Source organism: Bufo gargarizans, chromosome 9 (assembly GCF_014858855.1).
Source record: "Bufo gargarizans isolate SCDJY-AF-19 chromosome 9, ASM1485885v1, whole genome shotgun sequence".
NCBI lineage: Eukaryota > Metazoa > Chordata > Amphibia > Anura > Bufonidae > Bufo > Bufo gargarizans.
Genome location: NC_058088.1, coordinates 192,867,006 through 192,889,731, shown reverse-complemented (window position 1 = coordinate 192,889,731; position 22,726 = coordinate 192,867,006). Strand labels below are relative to the sequence as shown.

At 47.3% G+C, this 22,726-nt stretch overlaps 1 protein-coding gene across 2 annotated transcripts in view; it reads right to left on the bottom strand.

The window, feature by feature from the left end:
• The window catches only part of ABCA2 (ATP binding cassette subfamily A member 2), a 77,260-nt gene that overhangs the window by 32,964 nt on the left and 21,570 nt on the right, over positions 1-22,726 (bottom strand). For both annotated transcript variants that reach the window (XM_044306658.1, XM_044306657.1), the window contains exons 2-14: positions 15,645-15,738; positions 13,418-13,420; positions 11,180-11,291; positions 8,835-8,998; positions 8,224-8,345; positions 7,879-7,986; positions 6,690-6,872; positions 6,390-6,608; positions 5,731-6,068; positions 4,041-4,200; positions 1,191-1,319; positions 846-1,013; positions 664-760 (exon numbers count right to left, since the gene is read on the bottom strand). In XM_044306658.1, the coding sequence (XP_044162593.1) occupies positions 664-760; positions 846-1,013; positions 1,191-1,319; positions 4,041-4,200; positions 5,731-6,068; positions 6,390-6,608; positions 6,690-6,872; positions 7,879-7,986; positions 8,224-8,345; positions 8,835-8,998; positions 11,180-11,291; positions 13,418-13,420; positions 15,645-15,738 (1,897 nt within the window). The remainder of the gene's footprint in view (positions 1-663; positions 761-845; positions 1,014-1,190; positions 1,320-4,040; positions 4,201-5,730; positions 6,069-6,389; positions 6,609-6,689; positions 6,873-7,878; positions 7,987-8,223; positions 8,346-8,834; positions 8,999-11,179; positions 11,292-13,417; positions 13,421-15,644; positions 15,739-22,726) is intronic.

Sequence of the window (22,726 nt, the reverse complement as noted above, 5' to 3'; positions counted from 1 at the left end):
GCACGGCAAAAGATAGGACATGTCCTATGTATTTTGCGGATCATGGATCCATTCAAGTCAAGGGGTTCGCAACGCAATACAGGATTCACACGGCCGATGCTCATGCATTGCGGACCGCAACACGGGCACGGCGACCGTACAGTAGCGTGAATGAGCCCTTACTTTCTAAATCCTTTACTTATCTTGTACGCATTTTAGTGGTGTGAGGAGTTCTTAAGTTTTGCACGATTTCCCGCAGTCTGACAGCGGGTTTGAGCCATACTGCTGTCTGTTTCCAAGGGCAACCAGCAGAATTAAAAAAAAAGCTTAAAATCACAGCAAAACAATAAAGCAAAGTATATATAAAGATACTCAACAATGAATGTCATGGAGTTTCACGTTCACTAGATATCTAGAACGTCATGACACAATCCAACAGCTAGTGACGTCATGCGCCTGATACGTAATTATATGAGATTGCTCTATCGTAATGGTAATATCATCACGCAGTTAGCCTTGCATGTCTGTGTGTCTCTGCATGTTCCCCTTCCTCTTACATTACCAGAGACACCAGGGTCCACTTGTAATTGTTAAAGCACCACAAATGGGAAAAATAGACAAGAGGGACATCATGGGGCCGACACCAGGATATCCTCCGTCACTGTATATGTTGCACAGACTTACTTGCGAACACCGTCACGTTGTCCTGATAGGCCTGGTTCAGGGTGTAATTCACAATGCTGTCCTCATTGGGGAACCCCTTGAATATGTCTACGCTGACCTATTTGGCAAAAGAACAAAAGCTAATAATCATTTGACATAACCTGCAGTAAAAACACAAAGCCACATTGCGACCTCTGTCCCACCTTAGACATAAAGCGCGTCCAGCCGCACGCTGCGTTGTCAATGGTGTCCAGCTGCTGCAGCAGGGTGCTGGCGTTGAGCGCGGTGAAGTTAGAGCTGAGCACCGCGCGCAGCAATTCGCTGTCTGAGCCGTTCTGAAACTCTGGAAGTTTCTGCAGATAGCTGGTAACCTGCGAGAAATGAAACCCGACAGTGCGGGGGTTAAAGAGACAGGAGGCGGGTGCCGGAGGTCCTGCAAATAAACGTGATGGCGACAGTGGAGGATATCCCACCAAACTGAGCGAGTAAGGGGTGCCCGATCTGGCTCCGCTTCTACATCACTGGTACAGAGACGTATTGTCGCTCACCTCTTGCAGCCGCTGGATACGTTGCTGCAGCATCCCGTCCTCCAGCAGACTGCGGATCTCTGCCGAGATGTTCATCCACATCTTGGCGTATTGCGTCACGTTGCCCACAAATGCAAACGTCTCATTGGCCTATGACAAAAACAGAAGTCACATAAATGGCAACGAATTTTGGAAATGACGACCAAATTTGTTTTTGTTTTTTTTATGTGTGAAACTTTGGGGGTTCCAATAAACAGTGCACATACCCAAAAAGATTTTACTTTTATTTTTTAACAAGCTCAAGTACTCCACAGAGATTTATAGTAATCTTGTTTTCTGCCACTAGAGGGCGATATGCATACAGAGGTATATACCGTGTAGCTGAATAGCAGACACATACAGATCCTACCAGCCTCATTAGAGCTATTAATATTACTAATTATGTAGGTAGGTTGCTAGGTGTGTACAAATGAATAGCATCGTGACCAAACAGGTCCAGACGGGTGTTAAGTGCTCCAATCCCTTATGTGACCCGTCTGAAAAGGTCTAAACATCCAGGCACATTATAGAAGTGAGGACAGGTACTGGGCACTACTGGGGCACTGCGCCATTTCCATAAGCAGAATCCTCCGGCCACTGATTAGCAGTATGCACGCAAAAACACTTTGCTGGGGGCAGGGAAGTAAATCCCAAATCAATAGAGCAATGTCCGGCGTCCATACAGAAACACGAAAAACAATGGATTCAAAGTTCAAAATGTGACGTACCTCCATGAAGAGGCTCAGGCGTCCAGAGTTCAAAGGGCTTAATCACAGCTTATCTCATCATAAATCACGTCACAGACTTTACAGAAATCTCACTGAAGAGATGTAGAACCACCCCCTCCGACTACACCCACAGATTCCATTTATCCCCTTGTAAACTACACAGAAAAATGTGTCCATAAAGAGGAACACGGTCGCCATGAAAATATATAATGCAACCATAAAATATATATATAAAAAAAAATTGCAAATAATGTGGACAGCTGCAAAAACGCAAGGCGTGAAGACTGCATTATTTGCAATTTTTGTGCGTTAGTTTTTTTCAGTTTTTTTTCCCCCTTGGCCAGTATTTCATGGTTGTATTTATAGTCTACGAGTCAGTAGAAACCACAGAAACAACATGGATGGCACCCGTGTTTTGTTTGTGATGATTTGCACCGAACACTGGTAGGAAATGCACTGGAAACAAATTTTCAGCCAAGCAGTGTTGCTATACATATGGAGGGCAAAGAACGGAAACACGGACGGAACATGGATCCAGTCCATTCACCATCTTAAAGGGGTTCTCCGGGAACTAGGAAAATGAAAATACTTTATTATAAATATATTCCTAAATAGCTTTCATTAGTTATAATGGCTCGGTTTGTCTATGGAGCAATCATTAGGAAAAATAAAATGGCTGCCATCCTATTAGTACACACAAAACCTGTCCTAATCACACAGCAGGACAGGTTACTTCAGAGCAGTGAGCTAAAGAGCTGCCTCATCATCTCCTATGATCCTGAATACAGTTTAATATGATCTTCAGCTAAATCTCTGTAGAAACTGAGTTCAGGAGGAGGCATTAAGTACAGAGAGGAGGGTGCGGGTGATGTGGATAATGTGTAGCAGCGCTTGTATGCAGTCTCCATTCCCACAGTCTGTCCTCTCTGTACTTTATGTCTCCTCATGGACTCCGTTCCTACAGAGATTCAGTTAAAGTTCTTATAATCTGTATTCAGGATCATAACCCCAGACAAGTAGGAGAGAAGGACGAGGCAGCTCTTAACCTCAGTGCTCGGAAGCAACATGTCCTCCTGTAGGAACAGGACAGGTTTTGTGTGTATTAATAGGATGGCGCCCATTTTGTTTCTCCTATTGATTGCTCCCTAAACAAAATGAGCCGTTATAAATAATGAAAAGGTATATGGGAATATATTTACAATAAAGTAATATTTAAGTATTTTCATTTTCCAAATTCCCGGAGAACCCCTTTAAGCTGAGCGTGGGACTTAGCGAACGGAGGGTTGTGGCGCTTAGCTGTGCAATAGGGTAAAACTTAGCCGGGTAATGAGGAGGAGCTTAGACTACTTCCACATATGCGTTTTGTGGTCTTGCAGATGATCTCAAAACCGGGGCAAAACGCTTGGGTTTTGTCCCCATTCATTGTAAATGGGGACAGAAGAGAAATCAGATCAGGATGCATTCTGTTCCGGTTTGTTTCGTTTTTTGACCGGATACAAAACCGCTGCAAGTTGTGATTTTGTGCCCGGTCTGCGAAAAATTAACAAACCGGATCTGGAATGAAAATCAATGCAAGTCAATGATGCCGGACCCGGCACCCATTATAATGATTTTGTTCAGTTTCTATTTAATACAACCGGATCCGGACGAAACGGAGGCATCCGGATGGATTAAATAAAACGGAAGCGTTTTATTCAGGTTTTAAGATACTGTGGCCCTTACACATTTGTTTGGAGCCCCAGGAATGCTAAATCTGCCCCTGTATATGGGCACTGTGTGGCACTAGTGATATGGGCACTGTGTGGCATTTTCTAAGCATCTGCTGGGCATCACTTTCTGCGGGCACTGTGCTACTTCTATACTTCTATTCTAATCTTCTATTTCTGTTTGCTCCGAAACCAAAAAAGTTTGAACCCCACTGTGCTTGCCCCTACCCCATGATCTGCAGTGTTGGCCTTGGAGGGTGGAGTACACAGGGGCCACAGGGTAATTCTGTCGCCCACATAAACCTATAGCCAACTCAAATAAGCAGTTTCCACCTGAACCCCTCCTCATGTAAAAAGGTATTCACTCTTTAAAAGCAAGACATATACTGAACGCGTACCTTCAGGATGACTTTGTCAACCTCCGTTCCTACAGGAGAGTAAAGGATTTTGGGGTTGGTGGTCATGAGGTGCACAAGAAGCCCCAGGTTCCTCTGCTCTTTGCTGGTAAAGCCCAGGGAGCTCATATTCCCTTGTTTCAGGGCTTCTGGCTCAATGGTTCTGAGAGACAAAAGCCAAAAACGGAAGCTTAGGGGGTGAAGGGACAACAGGTAAGAGTCGTGTGATATGGAAGGAACATCGTGCACATACTATAGAGGCAGCCCGTTTAGAGGCCATGGGGATCTAGGAGAAGAATCCCAGCAATGATCAAGCCTACCTCCCAATAGGCCGAGGGAACTGTCGGATAAACCCATTCACGGATCTGCAACCCTGGCAGGATGATCATTCAAGCCTAGCTTCGCAGAGGCTATTTATTGTATTAGGTTATCCTCCGTTATCAGACAGTTCTACTCCTGACCTTCCTCCCGTTATTACAGACAAATAGATGCTTTGTTACACCAGCCATGATGTAGTCACAGAGTCACCCACGCCCCCTATAAATGGCCCTGCTATCTCCTCCGCTCTTCTCCTATGGATCCAATGGCAGCCAGGAAGTAAAATTCTGTCCTATCCTCATGGACATCCTCACAGGACCTTTTATAGGTTAAACCGAAGATCCACTTTCAAGGGGTATCCCCGTCAAGTAAAGCGATGGCATACAGCTAGGATATGCCCACACTTCATTATTGATGGGGGTACCAACCTCTAGGACCCCCCCACAGGTCCTAACAGAGGGGCAGCGGTGCTAGCTGAGCGCGGTGTCCCCTTATAAGTTTTCCCAGCACAGCAGCGGTCCTGGCTGAACGGGGATCTGCAGTGTGGCCCCATTCGTTTGGATAGGGCCGAGCAGCAGTTCCTTGTACAGCGGGCAGCCAGCACTCCACGGTGCGGGGAGATACAGCGAAGGGGATGCAGCAACTTTCTCAGCATCAGCGGGGGTCTCCGAGGTACGATAAAACTAAAAAGTCATGGTGTATCCTAGTGATATCAAATAGGAATAGCCCTTTAAATGTAGATTCATCACTGCCAACCCTATTAGAACATACTAGGATATGGATTAAAGGGGTTTTACTCAACCAGTTCCATCCACTGCACAACGGTTGAGAAGTTCAGGTGCCACAGCTACTCTGATGCAGTTGATCACTGGGGGGGGGGGGGGGCGTCTTCTCGACCCGAGCTGGTGTGCGAGAGAGGTGCAGCCTGATGAGAAACACGCAAGCCAAGGGCCTTCATTAGGTCTCAGGCTGACACTGGCACCCTGCAATCTCATTTGTGGGGTGCTCATGGACTCCCTCCATAACCCCTTAGATGCCACGTCACTATTGATATAAAAAAAAAGCCCATATCTGCGCTTCTGTCAGTCGTACCCGTTAGAGTAGGAGCCCGTGCAGCACTTAGACTAGACTGCCGTAAATAGGCATATTGATGGTCACTAAGGGGTTAAACAATTCCCTAAAGCCTTCTGATAGATGCAACTAGGCTTTATATTACCATCTGTTCTGTGCCAGGAAAGCATGCCAACTGGAGTAGGTAGATGCCAACATGCACTGTCTGCAATGTTTTGCATGGGCACCAGCGGTGAGGACGTTACGGATGGAGCATGCAGGGCTCGGTACAGTTTCATGCCCGCGCTATTTATTTGGTACTGACCGGTTGATGCCGCAGAGGATGGGCTGCAGGCCAGCCCAGAGCTGAACAAAGGCCGAAAATTGGCTGCGGGGGTTTTCTTCATCTGCCTTGCTCCCATGGACTCTGCCCTCTTCCTCTTCTCCGGTGGAGTTGGCATTACTGGTGGTGTTGAAGTTCCAGTTAGTGGCATTAACCGACGTTGGGTTGCTTTTGCTGGCACAGGCGCCTTTGGGTAACAGCTTGGCCAGGGCAGAGAGTATATCCACGTCTTTCAGGATTTTCTCCACTTGCAGCAGATCCTCCAGGAGCGAGCGCAGTCGGTGCTGTGTTTCATTGGCATTTACCTCATCCAGGCGAAGCTGAAATGAAGGTTGCACAACATTGACAATGACAGCGTCTACAGTGCAAGAATGACATCCCTACTGCTCTGCCCAAGTCAGTCTTCACTGAAGATCTAGCATGCTATTCATGAAGCAGGATTGAACAGGATTTCCTAGCGCATGGTATACTTTTTTTTTACTGGCTACCTCCGTAAGGAACAGGCCAAAAGTACTCTCGCATGACCTTAATCAGGTGGACGGGGCTTATGGACGTATACACAGGGAGATTTTCCTAACGCACCATGCACTTGCAGCATGAACGTGGCCTCAGAAGTGGTGGTGGTAATTGAGGGCACTTACACGGCTGACCGTCTTGTGTATGTCCACCTGCTCCCTCAGCTCCCCGGCCAGTTCTTGGAAACGCTCCATCCGTGCAGGCTCACTGCCATCACATACAATGTTCTTATAGGAGGCGAGCAGGGGTCGCTTGGCTTCAGATACTCCAAGGATACTCCCGAGCTGATCCAAACTCCCTTCACAAGTCAGGAACTCCAGTTCTTTTGGAGTGAAGAGAATTTCCTGAAAAGACACCTCAGTAAGAAACAGAGAGAAAGTTCATACCGTACATGTTCCGCAGCGCGGGCAGGACGTCAGGTCTACCTCTATCTCCTTCACCGCGGCCTGAGGGTCGTAGCTTTCAGACGACACATCGTGGATGGCAAGGCCGAGTGCAAGGGTCAGGAGCCTGAGGAGCGCCACCCTGTGTTCGGATTTCAGAGGGTCTCGGAGGGCCTTGTGAATCAACCCCTCCTGGAATGATTTCCATTTGCCTAGAACGTTCCCCTAGAAAAATATGACGACATCTGGAGTTACAATGCGCATATGGACAGTTTTCTAGAAAAAATAATAGGGAAGTCACTGCTTCCTATTTTGAACAGTTATTTCTCAGAATTTTAGCCCACATAATGCCGTATAGTGGCAAGATAATACTGCCATGCAAGCCCCGATAATACCTCCATATAGTGGCAAGATAATACTGCCATGATAGAGTCCACATAACACAATCATATAATGCTAAGATAATACTGCCATATAAATCTCACATTACACCCCCATATAGCATCAAAATAATACTTCCATATAGAGCTCACATAATAGCATTATATAGTACCAAAATAATACTGCCATGCAAGCCCCGATAATACCTCCATATAGTGCCAAGATAAACATGCCACATAAATCTCACATTTTAGCACAATATAACTCCAAGATAATACTTCCATGTAATGCCCACAATATAACATATAGTGCCAAGAAAATACTACCGTATGGAGCCCACATAATACCGCCATATAACTCCAAGATAATACTTCCATGTAATGCCCACATAATACCAACATATAGTGCCAAGGTAATACTACCATATAGAACCCACATAATACTACAATATAATTCCTAAAGAATACCACTTGTTTTAGTTTGCTCCTGGGATTACGGTCCTTTTGGGGCCCATAGTAAGAGAGGAGACCAGGGCCCAGCCCGGTGGGCTTTCCTGCTCAGCTTGGAGTTACAGTAGCCTTCTATGTAAGGCAGTGGTCTACGACCTGGAGCCTACAAGCTGTGGCAGGCTTTCACAGCATGCTGGGAGTTGTAGTTCCACGACAGCTGGAGAGCCATAGGATGCAAGCACTAATGTAGTGGAAGTGAGATGACAACCTCAATAAGAGCCCCAAGACAGCTGCCTATAGGGACCTCAATAGCATTTACATGTACAAATGACCCAAGTCCTACCATCTTGGGGGGATCCCTTCCTAGTCTCTTTCCTTGAGCGGCAGCAGAAGACACTCACATGGAGATTGAAGATCTGCCCTCCTGCTGATGTGGCTGCATCCCAGGGGCTCTTAGCTGACAAATCCTCAGTCGACAGGTGAGAAGGGCTGAAGAGCAAGTTGTAAACCTGAGGAGACAGAGGTATTGGTCAGGGCTCAATATGACACCATGACAGATGGAGGGCCGTGGGGAGGATCGGGAGATCCCTGCCTAACACAGAAATAAGAACAGGGCACCCCAGTCACAGAGTTACATAGTGGAAGGAGCAGGGTCCTCGGCAGCACAGAGGATTTCAGGTAAGAAGTGAGCTAATCTTGTCTAACACAAGATAGACTATATAATACAAGTAATTATGTCCACTTACCGCTTGCAGATTTATACTGGAGCCGGCCAGTAAATCAACAACGTTACTGGGCAGGGAGAGATTGGACTGGAGGAATTCACGGAAATCCGTCTTGTTTTTTACTACTGAATCCAAAGTAAAGCCTGCAGCAGAGAAAGCAGAGGTCATACATAATGGTTCTGGCAGTCACGGCATTTGTACTGTGCAGGATTTTTATTTTTAAACGATCGGGAGCAACGCTAGAGGCCCACAGGACTGCGGGGGTAACGCTAGAGGCCCACAGGACTGCGGGGGTAACGCTAGAGGCCCACAGGACTGCGGGGGTAACGCTAGAGGCCCACAGGACTGCGGGGGTAACGCTAGAGGCCCACAGGACTGCGGGGGTAACGCTAGAGGCCCACAGGACTGCGGGGGTAACGCTAGAGGCCCACAGGACTGCGGGGGTAACGCTAGAGGCCCACAGGACTGCGGGGGTAACGCTAGAGGCCCACAGGACTGCGGGGGTAACGCTAGAGGCCCACAGGACTGCGGGGGTAACGCTAGAGGCCCACAGGACTGCGGGGGTAACGCTAGAGGCCCACAGGACTGCGGGGGTAACGCTAGAGGCCCACAGGACTCTACCAAGCCTGTACCTGACTGGCGGTGGAAATGGTTCTCCAGGGAGCCTCGGTCACTGCCCAATGACTCCAGGTGATTCTTCAGAGACTCCAGCTCTTCCTCCAACCCCGGCCTGTCTGTATCAAACAGGTTGCTGCTCTCCACCACTTCTGTGAGCCGGTCCAGGAGCTGGGTGACCCTGCAGAGCGGCACAACATGGGGACACATCAGACACCTTAGAGGTTGGGTATATTGAGGCTCATTTTCATGCAGTACAACGAGACCCCAAAGTCTTTGTCTAGAGCAGCCGATTTACTGTATTACAAAGGGGATCAATTTATTTAGTCCTGCAATCAACTGGGGCAACTGTAAACGGTCATGGGTGCAATCACAGTATATATGTGATTCTGCCTACTGAGCCAACGTATCTAATCTGATCATGGGTTATACTTTCTACTAATCTGCTGTATCTAAGCCCATCATGCATGATACTGTCTACAGAGCTGCTGCATTCATCCCTGTGTGTTATACTGTCTGTAGGGCTGCAGCATCTCTGCCCATCATGACTATCTGCTAGATGCTGTATCTAATCCTACCATGTGTGATACTGTCTGCTGAGCTGTGTATCTAATACTATCCTGTGTGATACTGTCTGCTGAGCTGTGTATCTAATCCTATCCTGTGTGATACTTTCTGCTGAGCTGTGTATCTAATCCTATCCTGTGTGATACTTTCTGCTGAGCTGTGTATCTAATCCTATCCTGTGTGATACTTTCTGCTGAGCTGTGTATCTAATCCTATCCTGTGTGATACTGTCTGCTGAGCTGTGTATCTAATCCTATCCTGTGTGATACTGTCTGCTGAGCTGTGTATCTAATCCTATCCTGTGTGATACTGTCTGCTGAGCTGTGTATCTAATCCTATCCTGTGTGATACTGTCTGCTGAGCTGTGTATCTAATCCTATCCTGTGTGATACTGTCTGCTGAGCTGTGTATCTAATCCTATCCTGTGTGATACTGTCTGCTGAGCTGTGTATCTAATCCTATCTTGTGTGATACTGTCTGCTGATTTGCTGTATCTAATCCTATCCTGTGTGATACTGCCTGCTGAGCTGTGTATCTAATCCTATCCTGTGTGATACTGTCTGCTGAGCTGTGTATCTAATCCTATACTGTGTGATACTGTCTGCTGAGCTGTGTATCTAATCCTATCCTGTGTGATACTGTCTGCTGAGCTGTGTATCTAATCCTATACTGTGTGATACTGTCTGCTGAGCTGTGTATCTAATCCTATACTGTGTGATACTGTCTGCTGAGCTGTGTATCTAATCCTATCCTGTGTGATACTGTCTGCTGAGGAGTGTATCTAATCCTATCATGTGTGATACTGCCTGCTGAGCTTTGTATTTAATACCATCATGTGTGATACTGTCTGCTGAGCTGTGTATCTAATCCTATCCTGTGTGATACTGTCTGCTGAGCTGTGTATCTAATCCTATACTGTGTGATACTGTCTGCTGAGCCGTGTATCTAATCCTATCCTGTGTGATACTACCCGCTGAGCTGTGTATCTAATCCTATCCTGTGTGATACTGTCTGCTGAGCTGTGTATCTAATCCTATCCTGTGTGATACTGTCTGCTGAGCTGTGTATCTAATCCTATCCTGTGTGATACTTTCTGCTGAGCTGTGTATCTAATCCTATACTGTGTGATACTGTCTGCTGAGCTGTGTATCTAATCCTATCCTGTGTGATACTGCCTGCTGAGCTGTGTATCTAATCCTATCCTGTGTGATACTGTCTGCTGAGCTGTGTATCTAATTCTATCCTGTGTGATACAGTCTGCTGAGCGGTGTATCTAATCCTATCCTGTGTGATACTGTCTGCTGAGCTATGTATCTAATCCTATCCTGTGTGATACTGTCTGCTGAGCTGTGTATCTAATCCTATCCTGTGTGATACTGCCTGCTGAGCTGTGTATCTAATCCTATCCTGTGTGATACTGTCTGCTGAGCTGTGTATCTAATCCTATCCTGTGTGATACTGTCTGCTGAGCTGTGTATCTAATCCTATCCTGTGTGATACTGTCTGCTGGGCTGTGTATCTAATCCTATCCTGTGTGATACTGTCTGCTGAGCTGTGTATCTCATCCTATCCTGTGTGCTCCTGTCTATGGAGCCTCTGATGTATCTAAGCCCTTGTATGTATGCAGCAATCATCTGTATAGTCAGTAAATAGTCATTTAGGTCCTGAAGAATGGACGTCACCGTAGAGGGGAGAAGTATTTTTTGGAAATTGCTCAATCTGAAAACAGGAACAATTCCAGTAAATAAAATGGCTGCTGGCAGGAAGGTGACGTCGCCGGGCTGTCACTACTCACGTGGAGTTTGTGTACTGCAGGAACCCATACTCATCTCTCTGGCCATCGGGACACAGAGACTGCATGACCGGCAGGATCCCGGCGGAGGTAAGAGGTGCCGCAGTGTAGAACGCTGAGAGAGACAGGACACAGGGGTGAGAGCGAGACATGGAAAGAGACGGTCACTGGAGACCGCAGCACTGGACACACACTGGACACCTGCCGGATTACGGAGGCACAGCGAGGAGCGGGAACTGGACACTAATCGTATTAGAGCAGGAATAAGAGGAAAATACAGAGACAATTACAATGCAACACCTCCCACCCATAAAGAGCACCCAAAACCAGGTTACCAGCAGTAGAGGGGTTAATCGGTTAGCAGAGTAAATCCAATAGGAACGGCATTGCTATACACTGCCTGCACAGAAGGAGGAGTACACGCTGCCTGCGCAGCAGAGGGAGCACTGCTAGACGCTGCCTGCGCAGCAGAGGGAGCACTGCTAGACGCTGCCTGCGCTGCAGAGGGAGCACTGCTAGACGCTGCCTGCGCTGCAGAGGGAGCACTGCTAGACGCTGCCTGCGCTGCAGAGGGAGCACTGCTAGACGCTGCCTGCGCAGCAGAGGGAGCACTGCTAGACGCTGCCTGCGCTGCAGAGGGAGCACTGCTAGACGCTGCCTGCGCAGCAGAGGGAGCACTGCTAGACGCTGCCTGCGCAGCAGAGGGAGCACTGCTAGACGCTGCCTGCGCAGCAGAGGGAGCACTGCTAGACGCTGCCTGCGCAGCAGAGGGAGCACTGCTAGACGCTGCCTGCGCAGCAGAGGGAGCACTGCTAGACGCTGCCTGCGCAGCAGAGGGAGCACTGCTAGACGCTGCCTGCGCAGCAGAGGGAGCACTGCTAGACGCTGCCTGCGCAGCAGAGGGAGCACTGCTAGACGCTGCCTGCGCAGCAGAGGGAGCACTGCTAGACGCTGCCTGCGCAGCAGAGGGAGCACTGCTAGACGCTGCCTGCGCAGCAGAGGGAGCACTGCTAGACGCTGCCTGCGCAGCAGAGGGAGCACTGCTAGGCGCTGCAGAGGGAGCACTGCTAGACGCTGCCTGCGCTGCAGAGGGAGCTCTGCTAGACGCTGCCTGCGCTGCAGAGGGAGCACTGCTAGACGCTGCCTGCGCTGCAGAGGGAGCACTGCTAGACGCTGCCTGCGCTGCAGAGGGAGCACTGCTAGACGCTGCCTGCGCTGCAGAGGGAGCACTGCTAGACGCTGCCTGCGCTGCAGAGGGAGCACTGCTAGACGCTGCCTGCGCTGCAGAGGGAGCACTGCTAGACGCTGCCTGCGCTGCAGAGGGAGCACTGCTAGACGCTGTCTGCGCTGCAGAGGGAGCACTGCTACACGCTGCCTGCGCTGCAGAGGGAGCTCTGCTAGACGCTGCCTGCGCTGCAGAGGGAGCACTGCTAGACGCTGCCTGCGCTGCAGAGGGAGCACTGCTAGACGCTGCCTGCGCTGCAGAGGGAGCACTGCTAGACGCTGCCTGCGCTGCAGAGGGAGCACTGCTAGACGCTGCCTCCGCTGCAGAGGGAGCACTGCTAGACGCTGCCTCCGCTGCAGAGGGAGCACTGCTAGACGCTGCCTCCGCTGCAGAGGGAGCACTGCTAGACGCTGCCTCCGCTGCAGAGGGAGCACTGCTAGACGCTGCCTGCGCTGCAGAGGGAGCACTGCTAGATGTTGCCTATGCAGCAGAGGGAGCTGTATGGCACTACCAGAGGTCACCCCCTCACACTATATACTACTAGTAATAATGTGCATGTGAGGACAGTGATAGGTGAGGCACTGAAGTCAGAGTACTCCATGATACTGCAGCAGAAGCAATACCCCGCCTGTCAGGAGCAGAGAGTGATTACTACAGGAGAAGGCGCCATTCCCACCTCCACGGCAGCCGTCACCCTTGTGTCTCTCATGTACTTTTCGCATTATGATTATTTTGAAAACCAAGGCCAAAACTGAGTATTTTATCTGCTGGGTTTTTTTTTTTTGGGGGGGGGGGGGGGGGGGGTTCAGAGGCCTGTATGAGTATGGCCATCTTTTTTAGGAAGGCACATCTTAAAAGCTAATGGTGTGCCATATTGAAAGCCGAAACGCGCGGAACCCAAGGTAGGCTGTAACACAGAGAACACAAAGGTGGCACTAACGTGGAGGTGAAAGGCTGTAAATCAAAGCATCTCTACGACATGAAGGTGACCCCCAAAATACCACCGGACAACTTACAGACTGCGGCATGCGATGTGGAGTCAGACAGTGATGTGGAAGAACGAAAATATAACAAACGCATGGAAAAAGGGGAAAAAAAAGGCAAATAAATAAACATTCGTCAATGTAAATGTCCAACCACAGATAAAGACTACACGCAAGAAGGGGCCCCTACCTGCCCATCTGTGGCCCCAATACAAAAGGAGCAACGCATTTCGCCACTCCCCTCAATCAGTGAGCGCATCCGTCAGACCCTAGCTCTGCCCGTTCCAATAAGGTTTTAATCTCTAATTGTCCACCATTCTCAAGACTTCTGCTTGCTGTCAGTGAAGGCAGAAAACTCGTCTTTCCTAGTCCTGTTCATACAGCGGACTATTTTTTATCAGACTCTACTATGGTAAAGCTCTCTTGGCTGACCCTGTAGTGTGGATAATCTACACTCGGGGGCGCACCACCAATGAGGCCAGGTGAGGCAATCGCCTCAGGCAGCACCCGGTAGGGGGGGGGGGGGGGGGCAGCGGAAGGGCCATGGGCAATGAGCGCTTTCATTGTGGCAAAAAGGTTAGGTTAAGAAATTGGCATTTGGAAGGGAAGGGGGGCGCCGTTTCAGTTTTCGCATCAGGCAGCAGAAAGGCTAGGCGGACACCTATCTACACCGACACTGCAGCAATAACGCTGATACAGCAGGGCGATGTCCGGGTCACAAGGAGAACCAGTCACCATTAGTGACGCGATGTAATTACACCGTAATATAGGAGCAGTGTAATCAGTGACCGGGGAAAACACCCGACCGTGGCAGCTGCCGCGTTCATGACGTGTTCCTACCTGACTTATGGCAAGACAGGGCCAAGTCTTATCTATCAGGAACCATCTCTGTGGATTAAAGGGCAACTCCACCCTATAAGATATTCACATAAGAGATTGCCCTTAACCCCTTAGTGACCACCAATACGCCTTTTTACTGACGTAAACAAAGGGGGTTTAAGACAGATAGCTGGTGTTAATCAATGATTGTGGGGACACTAGGAGGGGCTCGGCTCGGTTCAGGATCCCCATCTCTTGGAGCGTCATTCATTCTGGAGGACACGCCCTGTCCTGTTTTACACAGACAACCCATTGATGTGAATGGACACTGTAATACCTCATTCCGGGGACACTGCAGGGAAACTGAACACCTACTGCCAGGTCTTCCCACAAATTACAGGTGATCTCTAGGGGACTATCCAAAGTGGAGACCCCATTTAAAGTATGGTTGGTAATCAAGGAGGCGCTAGCTGAGGGGGTGCCATCTTTTCCTGCATTGTAGTTCATAAATTCTCCTGAGCCATTAAAATAATTTCAGAAAACCAATGCAAAATTCACATGATTTTCATGCAATGGTGAAATTATATCAAGCAACGATCCCCCCCCCCCCCCCCAAAAAAAAAGCAAAAAAGCTTGGTGCTCATGGAAGGACAGGGGACAGTGTGGTTCAATACAAAATGGCCACCAGTGTGTAGGTAGTACAGTATATAGCAGAGGAGGGTGGGATGCGGGGCCTCTCTGCTACTAATGACAGAGGAGGTGAAATATCACTGGAGCTGGTGAAGGCCAGGACTCCCAGTATCAGCTGTCAGTACATATACAATATATACCCCATGGCCCATTACATAATTAACCCTGAGAAACACCCCCACCAAGGAGAATGATCCGTGACTTATGTGCATCCCCTGTCAGACAAACTGTGGGAAGGACGTAATCAATAAAGTTCTAATCCCCACTGATCACACAAAAATGTCCTGGCTCATAGCAAATTATAAAAAAAAAAAAAAAAAAAAGGTGAAAAATAGACTTTAAAAAAATTATATAGGTAAATATAAAAAAGAAACATCAAAAAGAGTAAAATATTAATATAAAAAATGAAGGTAAAAAAAAGGTAAAAAAAATAAAAAAATAGAGGTAAAAAATTGAATTTGAATGAATGTAAAAAATGAAAAAAAATGAAAAAAGGTCAAAAGGGGTAAAAATAAAAAAAGGTCAAATTGTAAAAAAATAAGTATTTAAAAAATTGGAGGTAAAAAATATATAAAAATAAAAGCCAATAAATAGAAAAAATGAGGTAAAAAAGTGCCAGCCACTGATTGATAAAACCGAGGCAGATAAGCGGTTTTACTTCGCTGCTCATCAGGAGCTCTGACCCGATTTCCCTGCCAAAGAGATAGCAAAAGCAGGGCCGAGCTTAACCCTTCATGGTCACAGGACTTACCTTCCTTCATGCGGATCGTGGGCTTCTTCTGGCGCAGTCCCAGCAAGATGAAGAACAGGACCAGAGGGATGAAGATTTCGAACGCCAGGACCCACTGCAAGGAAGAGACGTGACATGGTAAAGGCGATACAGAGAAATACCTTCAATCCGGACCCCAGAGGTGGCAGATTATCTGAAATTCTGTATCATCAGACAGACAGTCATAGAAAGGTGTATGAAACGCACATGATGGATATTCCACGGCAGGCAAAGCCAAATCATGGAATAACTGGGTGCTGTCTGACATATGGCTACCTGCGTGCGGATATTTTGCGCCATACACTCAGGAACGCCATATAATCCCACCTAAAGGTCCACTTTAGAGCACATTTACAAAATCCCCTCCACGTGTCCTTTTAATTGGGACCATTATGAAAAAAACTCACAAAAGACAAGATGGTTGATGTTTTTCTCAAAATGTCACCTGCTTAATAATTGGTGCAACTCACTGAACACAAGACACTGTTATCTACTTCATGAAATGGTGCTAAACCCTAAGGTTGGGTTCAGACCTGAGCGTTTTACAGAGCGTTCCTACGCACTGTAAAACGCTCAACAGGCAAGAACCAATGATTCCCTATGGGAATGGTTCTCACCTGGGCGTTTTACAGCGCGTACGATCGCGCTGTAAAACGCCCGACGCCCCAAGAAGTACATGAGCTCCTTTGGGGCGTCTTGTCGTGCGTTCCCGTACATAGACTTAGCGGGAACGCGCGACAATAGGCGTTCACTTGTTCCGGAGCCGCATATTTCAGACGCCCGTAGATTCGCGCATACAGACCGCGAAATCCCGAACGCTCAGGTCTGAACCCAGCGTAATATACTCAGCTACAGGCACTTGCATGCACCTCTTTGGCAAAATAAGATGAACAAATATGGCGGTCATATTGTATGAAAACTGCCTCCTCAGAAAAAGACAGGGTTTGTTGCCCATAGCAACCAATCAGCACTCAGCTTATAATGACAACCAATCAGAACTCAGCTGACATCTCCTCACCAGCCCTGGAGAGATGAAACAAGGCTTCTGATTGGTTGATTAGAACCAAGGAAAGACAGAGTGGGAACACAAAATGGTGGTGTGCTTCCCCCATATTAGACATTTTGCCAGCTTGTCAGTAACATTAGTGAACTTAATTTTTTCCTTCCACCTGAATACAAATAGTTTGTAGTGACCAACAAGAGGGAACATCTCTCAGACACCCGGCAGAGCAGAGGGATGATATTGGCAGGCAGGTGTGCTCACTCACTGCATTGACTTCAATGGTAGCTGTATACATTTGTATGTAGAGCGCTCCCCCTTGTGGCAGGTCTAGAAAACAGTAGTTCTAAGGCCTCCTGCACATGAACGTGTGCCCCGTGGTCGTGCTGCGGCCCGCAATGCACGAACACCGTCCGTGGGGGAGCTGCAACGGATCCATTCACTTTAATGGGTCCGCGATCTGGCCGTTCCGCAAAAAGACAGAACATGTCCTATCTTTTTGCGGAACGGAAGTACGGGACGAAACCCCACGGAAGCACTCCGTAGGGCTCCCGTAGGGTTCCGTTTCGCACCATTCTGCATCTCCGGATTTGCGGACCCATTGAAGTGAATGGGTCTGCATCCGTGATGCGGAATGCACACACAATGGTGCCCGTGTATTGCGGATCCGCAAATGTAGTCCCACGTTCGTGTGCAATAGGCCTAAGGGCGAGTTCACAGTTTACACTTTTTTTTCCAATTTGCAACAATTCTGAAACTTAACGGCTATGTTGCAGATGTTGGAAGACAGCCTAAATTGCCGCTCTCAGGCCCTGAAAGGCATATAGACTCCCCCACCCCCACCCCCACTCAGACGGGGTGGTCACTCAGCTCTCCTACAGCCGATGCCACATATCCCCAGTAACTATGACAAGAATGGGGGATGTGCCGTGGTAGATTTGTAGTTTGCGTTTCAATCTGCCCCCACGAAAGTAATTGGGGTCCCTGCAATCCGTGACGAAAAGCCACAGATTATCCAGAGAGACTGAAGGGTTAATCCTTCTGCAGATCCAATGCAAACCTGCTGCACGGATTATCGGATTTCTGCCCCGGGTCCTTTAGCAAAAATATGTGTCCGATTTTTCACTGACCAAACCTTGGGATGTGAACTTAAAAGAACCTAAAATAAATATAAAAAGTAAATAAATATTAAAAAAGCGAAAAAATAAAAAATTATATATATCTCATTGGAAGAGGATAAATAGCATAGAATACAGCGTTAGGGTCCATTCACACGTCCGTAAGTGTGGTCCGCTTCCGTTCCGCAATTGTGCAGAACGCGTGCGGACCCATTCATTCTCTATGGGGACAGAATGGATGCGGAGAGCAAACTATGTGCTCTTCGCATCCTCATTTCCGGAGCGCGCCACCAATCTTGCGGTCCGCAGCTCCGCGAGAAAATAGAGCATGTCCTATTCTTGTCCGCAATACAAAATAATAAAATCTGAAAAATAATATACAAAATAAAATATCAAAGATCCTAAAAAAATATGAAAAGATAAAAACTAAGATAATTGGGAAAGAAAATAAATAAATAATAATTCCCCAAAACATATATTTTTAATAAGGTGACTGTAAACTAAACAGTAAATGACTGAATGTGATGGCAGCAGCTGAGGAGGCAGGGAAGGCTGATGCCAGTGTACTGTCGGGCTGATCTCCTGCCCTGCGGTCTGTGTGCACCATGTGGCCGACACGCTAAGCTGGTAACCAGAGCAGATGTTGGGAGTCATCAGGACTCTGTACGGAGGCTGCAGGATGATCACACAGATATTTCCGCCCACTGGCAGCCATGTACCGCCATCTCCTCCCTCATGCTCCAAATCACATTGATCTATGACCCATTTACACTCCATGAAGGGGGGGCAGTCAAGGCCCAGGAGACAGGTGCAGCGCCCAGCAGCGGGGGCAAAGTCCACATGAAATACATGAAAAAACGGAAGTCTCTTATCGCCGTCGCTTTATCTTTCCATTGGTAGAAACACGAGAATCTTCTCCCAAAACCCCAAATATCCCAATGGCATGAAATCCACGAGTCGCCATCTTCACTCAAATTATTAGAAAATACAACCCCTTTATTAGTTGTATCCGTTTCTGGGAAAGCTGGGTGACACTCCACATGGCCACCATCACAGCTGACACTTAAGTTTTCCCCTATCTTTCCTAGACACCTGCATAGTGCATGCCTTCTGCTTTGAAGGTTTGCTGTTCAGGGTGACAACCTCTGCCACTGTTACAATAGTGACTCTTTTGGTTGTCACCCAGCTTTCCCTGGTACAGATATACCTGCCTAATTCACACAGACTTATTTTTAGTCCTCATCCGATCCGCATTTTTTGTATGTCCATTCTCATCCTCGCAAAAAAGACATAATAACATGTCCTATTCTTGTCCATTTTGCGGACATGTATAGGCATTGTTACAATGGGTCTGCAAAAAAAACGGATGCAGCACGGACATCACACGGATGTCAACCGTATTTTTTGCAGATCCGCAATATGGTCGTGTGAATGCACCCTAACTCCACAGGGCCTCCTAGTAACTCCAACTATGGCATATGTGAATTAAATCAGGGATATTTTACATATTTCAGAATTAGTTCTCACTCCCAAACCATGTTGTAAGCCCCTCCCATACTGATATAAGCCCATCCCACTCTAGGGTGAGCTTTCACAAAGGATCATGATCATCAATTTTATATCAATAAAAAACATTTGGGGGATCTTTTATAACTTTACCCCTTCATCTACTTTTATACAGAGGCTGATTTTATCCATAGATATTCTATTCTACCTGGATATGTCTCTTAAAAGACAGGATCAACCCTATTAAACCATGCATACTGGCTGATATGGTTGTTCCTGCTGATTAAAATGATCCCTGTTTTGAGAAAATCGGTTGTAGCATTCCCGAGAAAAGAGACTTTTATTCTTTGTGCAAATTATGGCTGCAGTGCCCCAAGGGGTGTGGCCTGACCACTCTGTACTGACCACACCCCTCAGGGCACTGAAACCCTCTTTTTGCACAAAGAATCAAAGTCTTGTTTCTTGGGAACGCCACAACCGATTTTCACAAGACTGGTATCATTTTAATCACCAGGATTAACCCTACCAGACACTATGCCTGGTTTTCTAGAGTTGATCCTACTGACCGGCACACTTTAAAAAATATATATGCCCCCCATTAAATATTACTGATTTTCAATATGTTAAAAATACTTCTGAAGCTCAGAAGTGGCCACCAAGCTTTTCTAGAGTCCTGAAAGGCATCTGCCTGGGTATCTAATAATTGAAGAGTGGTGGCTTATCATTGGAGGGTGGCCATACTGTCACCTGACTTTTCCATAGCTTCTCAGCAGATGACGACTCAAGCCTCACCCATTTGTTGTCGGACACTGCCCTCCTATAATAAAGGGTATCACATTCGGTCTTGCCCGGCTCCAAGCAAGCGTGCCACATCTAATCCGTGTGCCCTATTAAGAACAAGGGGCCAATTATGAGGGGCCCGTCTGTGATAAACATCCTGGCACCAACACTGGGGACTTTTATCCGGGAAAGAAAGGGGATTTCTATAAACTCCAGTTAGCGCCAAGCACCATTATAAGAGCGGAGGGGGGAGCTGGGAGCCGCATGTTACACCACAGCCTCATCCTGCGTTACAATGTAACAACTGTAAATCTTTACCATTTTCAAGACCTCTGCAGTCAGTGAATGGAAACATCCTAGTTTATAGGCCTAGGCCTAATCCTTTTTCACAGCTGAGGGTCTGTTTCAAAAGTGTCCAGTCTAGACAATCCTCTGTGCTGATACACTGTAACAAACAGGCAATGTTTGGTAAATATCTAGACTGGATACAACTGCAGCAAACCCTGAGCAGGAGCAATTCCATCCAGGGAATGAAAACCCAGAATGTTTTCATTCACTGACACCAAGCAGAGATCCTGAACAGCAATGAGGAAATCTCTACTTGCTGACAGTGAATGGCTGAAAAATAAAAGTTCAGGTTCCACAACTTTCTAATACAATTTATGTCTAAATTCTTCACCATTTTCAAAATCTCTGCTTGCCATCAGGGAATGGAACCAGTCTTACTCATACACACAGGCTGAAAACCTGTAGGTACCTAGCACTTCCCACAGCTGAGGTTGTGTTCCAATTGTATCCAGGGGAGACAATCCTCTGTGAGCTCCAAACATTACCTGATCGTTTGTTACAATGTATCAGGAAAGGAGCCTAATTTGTGCAGCTCCCTTGTTTAAACTGGATACAATTGTAACAAACACAGAGCAGGACTTGGTCATGTTTCCATTCACTGCCAGGGAGCTTGACAACAGTGAGTACATCTCTGCTTGCTGGCAGGGAATTCGGACTGGGTAAAAAAAAAAAAAAAAAAAAATCAGAATCTATGGTCAGCTTTAGATGTGAATGGAGAAGTAAAATAAGTAAAACAAAGTATTTACAAAGTTTCTAGGAATTTTATGGAGTTTTTGACTTATAATATTGTAAGAGTGGAGTTCCCCTTTAAATTCGGACATGACTCTCCATAATATTCTCCTACCAAGCAGCACAACAACGCACAAGCGTGCCAAAAAATCCAACAGTACAACGGAGACTTGTCCCAGAGACCATGAAGGGGACCTTTGTTGACCCCCCCGGACCATTCTTATCTATAGGGCCCCCCAATTAATTCAGCAGTGTGAGGGGGTGAGAACAGCCAGGACCTCGCGCCTCCATGTTACCTCAATACTGGCTTTGTATTGCATTCAGTATCTGGTCCTCCATACACCAGAGGATCTACAGCTTTATCACAGATACAGGCCTCCTGCACACGACCGTATGGTTTTGCGGCCCGTTTTAAACGGATCAGTTTTACCGCTTCCGTTCCGCCTTTCTGTTTGTGATCCGTTTTTTTGCGGATCGGAAACGGAAGCATACAATAAATGTTTAAACAGTTAGTACATAAAAAAATTGGGCTGGGCATAACATTTTCAATAGATGGTTCTGCAAAAACGGAACAGATACGGAAGGCATACGGATGCATTTCGCATGCATTCGGGGATTTTTTGTGGACCCATTGACTTGAATGGAACCACGTAACGCGATTTGCGGACAATAATAGGACATGTTCTATCTTTGAACGGAATAGAAATACGGAAACGAAATGCATACGGTGTACCTTCCGTTGTTTTTAATGAATGGTTCTGCATATGGAATCCGCAAAAATGGAACGAAAAATAAAAAAATAAAAGTTGATGCGCAGGAGGCCTTAAAGGGTAACTCCACCCCAAATGCATGCTTCCCTCATTACCTTCCAACGCCTCCGTAGCAACTATTACACCAGTAACAACCAGCTTAGGTGTAGGATACAGGAAACTGCCCAGAGCTAAACCTGCGCGCCTCCTGCATACAAATTACGAGAACAGGTACCAGCTGAATTTAAAGGAACCCGTCCCTTCTGCTTGTAAATTTGGGAGCCTGAAATGTACCCAATTAAAACGGGCAAAACTCAACCAATAAAGGATTCCTCAAAGTGGCATTTAGAGGGTCAGAATACAGAGGTCCAGGCCCCACGACCCTATAGAAACAGGAGGACTTCTCTCTTCCCCAATTAGGGCTCTTTCACACCTGCGTTATAGTCTTCCGGCATAGAGTTCCGTCGTCGGGGCTCTATGCCGGAAGAATACGGATCAGGATTATCGTAATGCATTCTGAATGGACAGTCCGTCCTTCAGGATGCATCAGGATGTCTTCAGTTCCGGAACGGAACGTTTTTTGGCCGCAGCAAATAGCGCAGCATGCTGTGCTTTTTGCTCCGGCCAAAAATCCGGAACACTTGCCGCAAGGCCGGATCCGGAATGAATGCCCATTGAAAGGCATTGATCCGGATCCGGCCTTAAGCTAAACGTCGTTTCGGCGCATTGCCGGATGCGACGTTTAGCTTTTTCTGAATGGTTACCATGGCTGCCGGGACGCTAAAGTCCTGGCAGCCATGGTAAAGTGTAGCGGGGAGCAGTATACTTACCGTC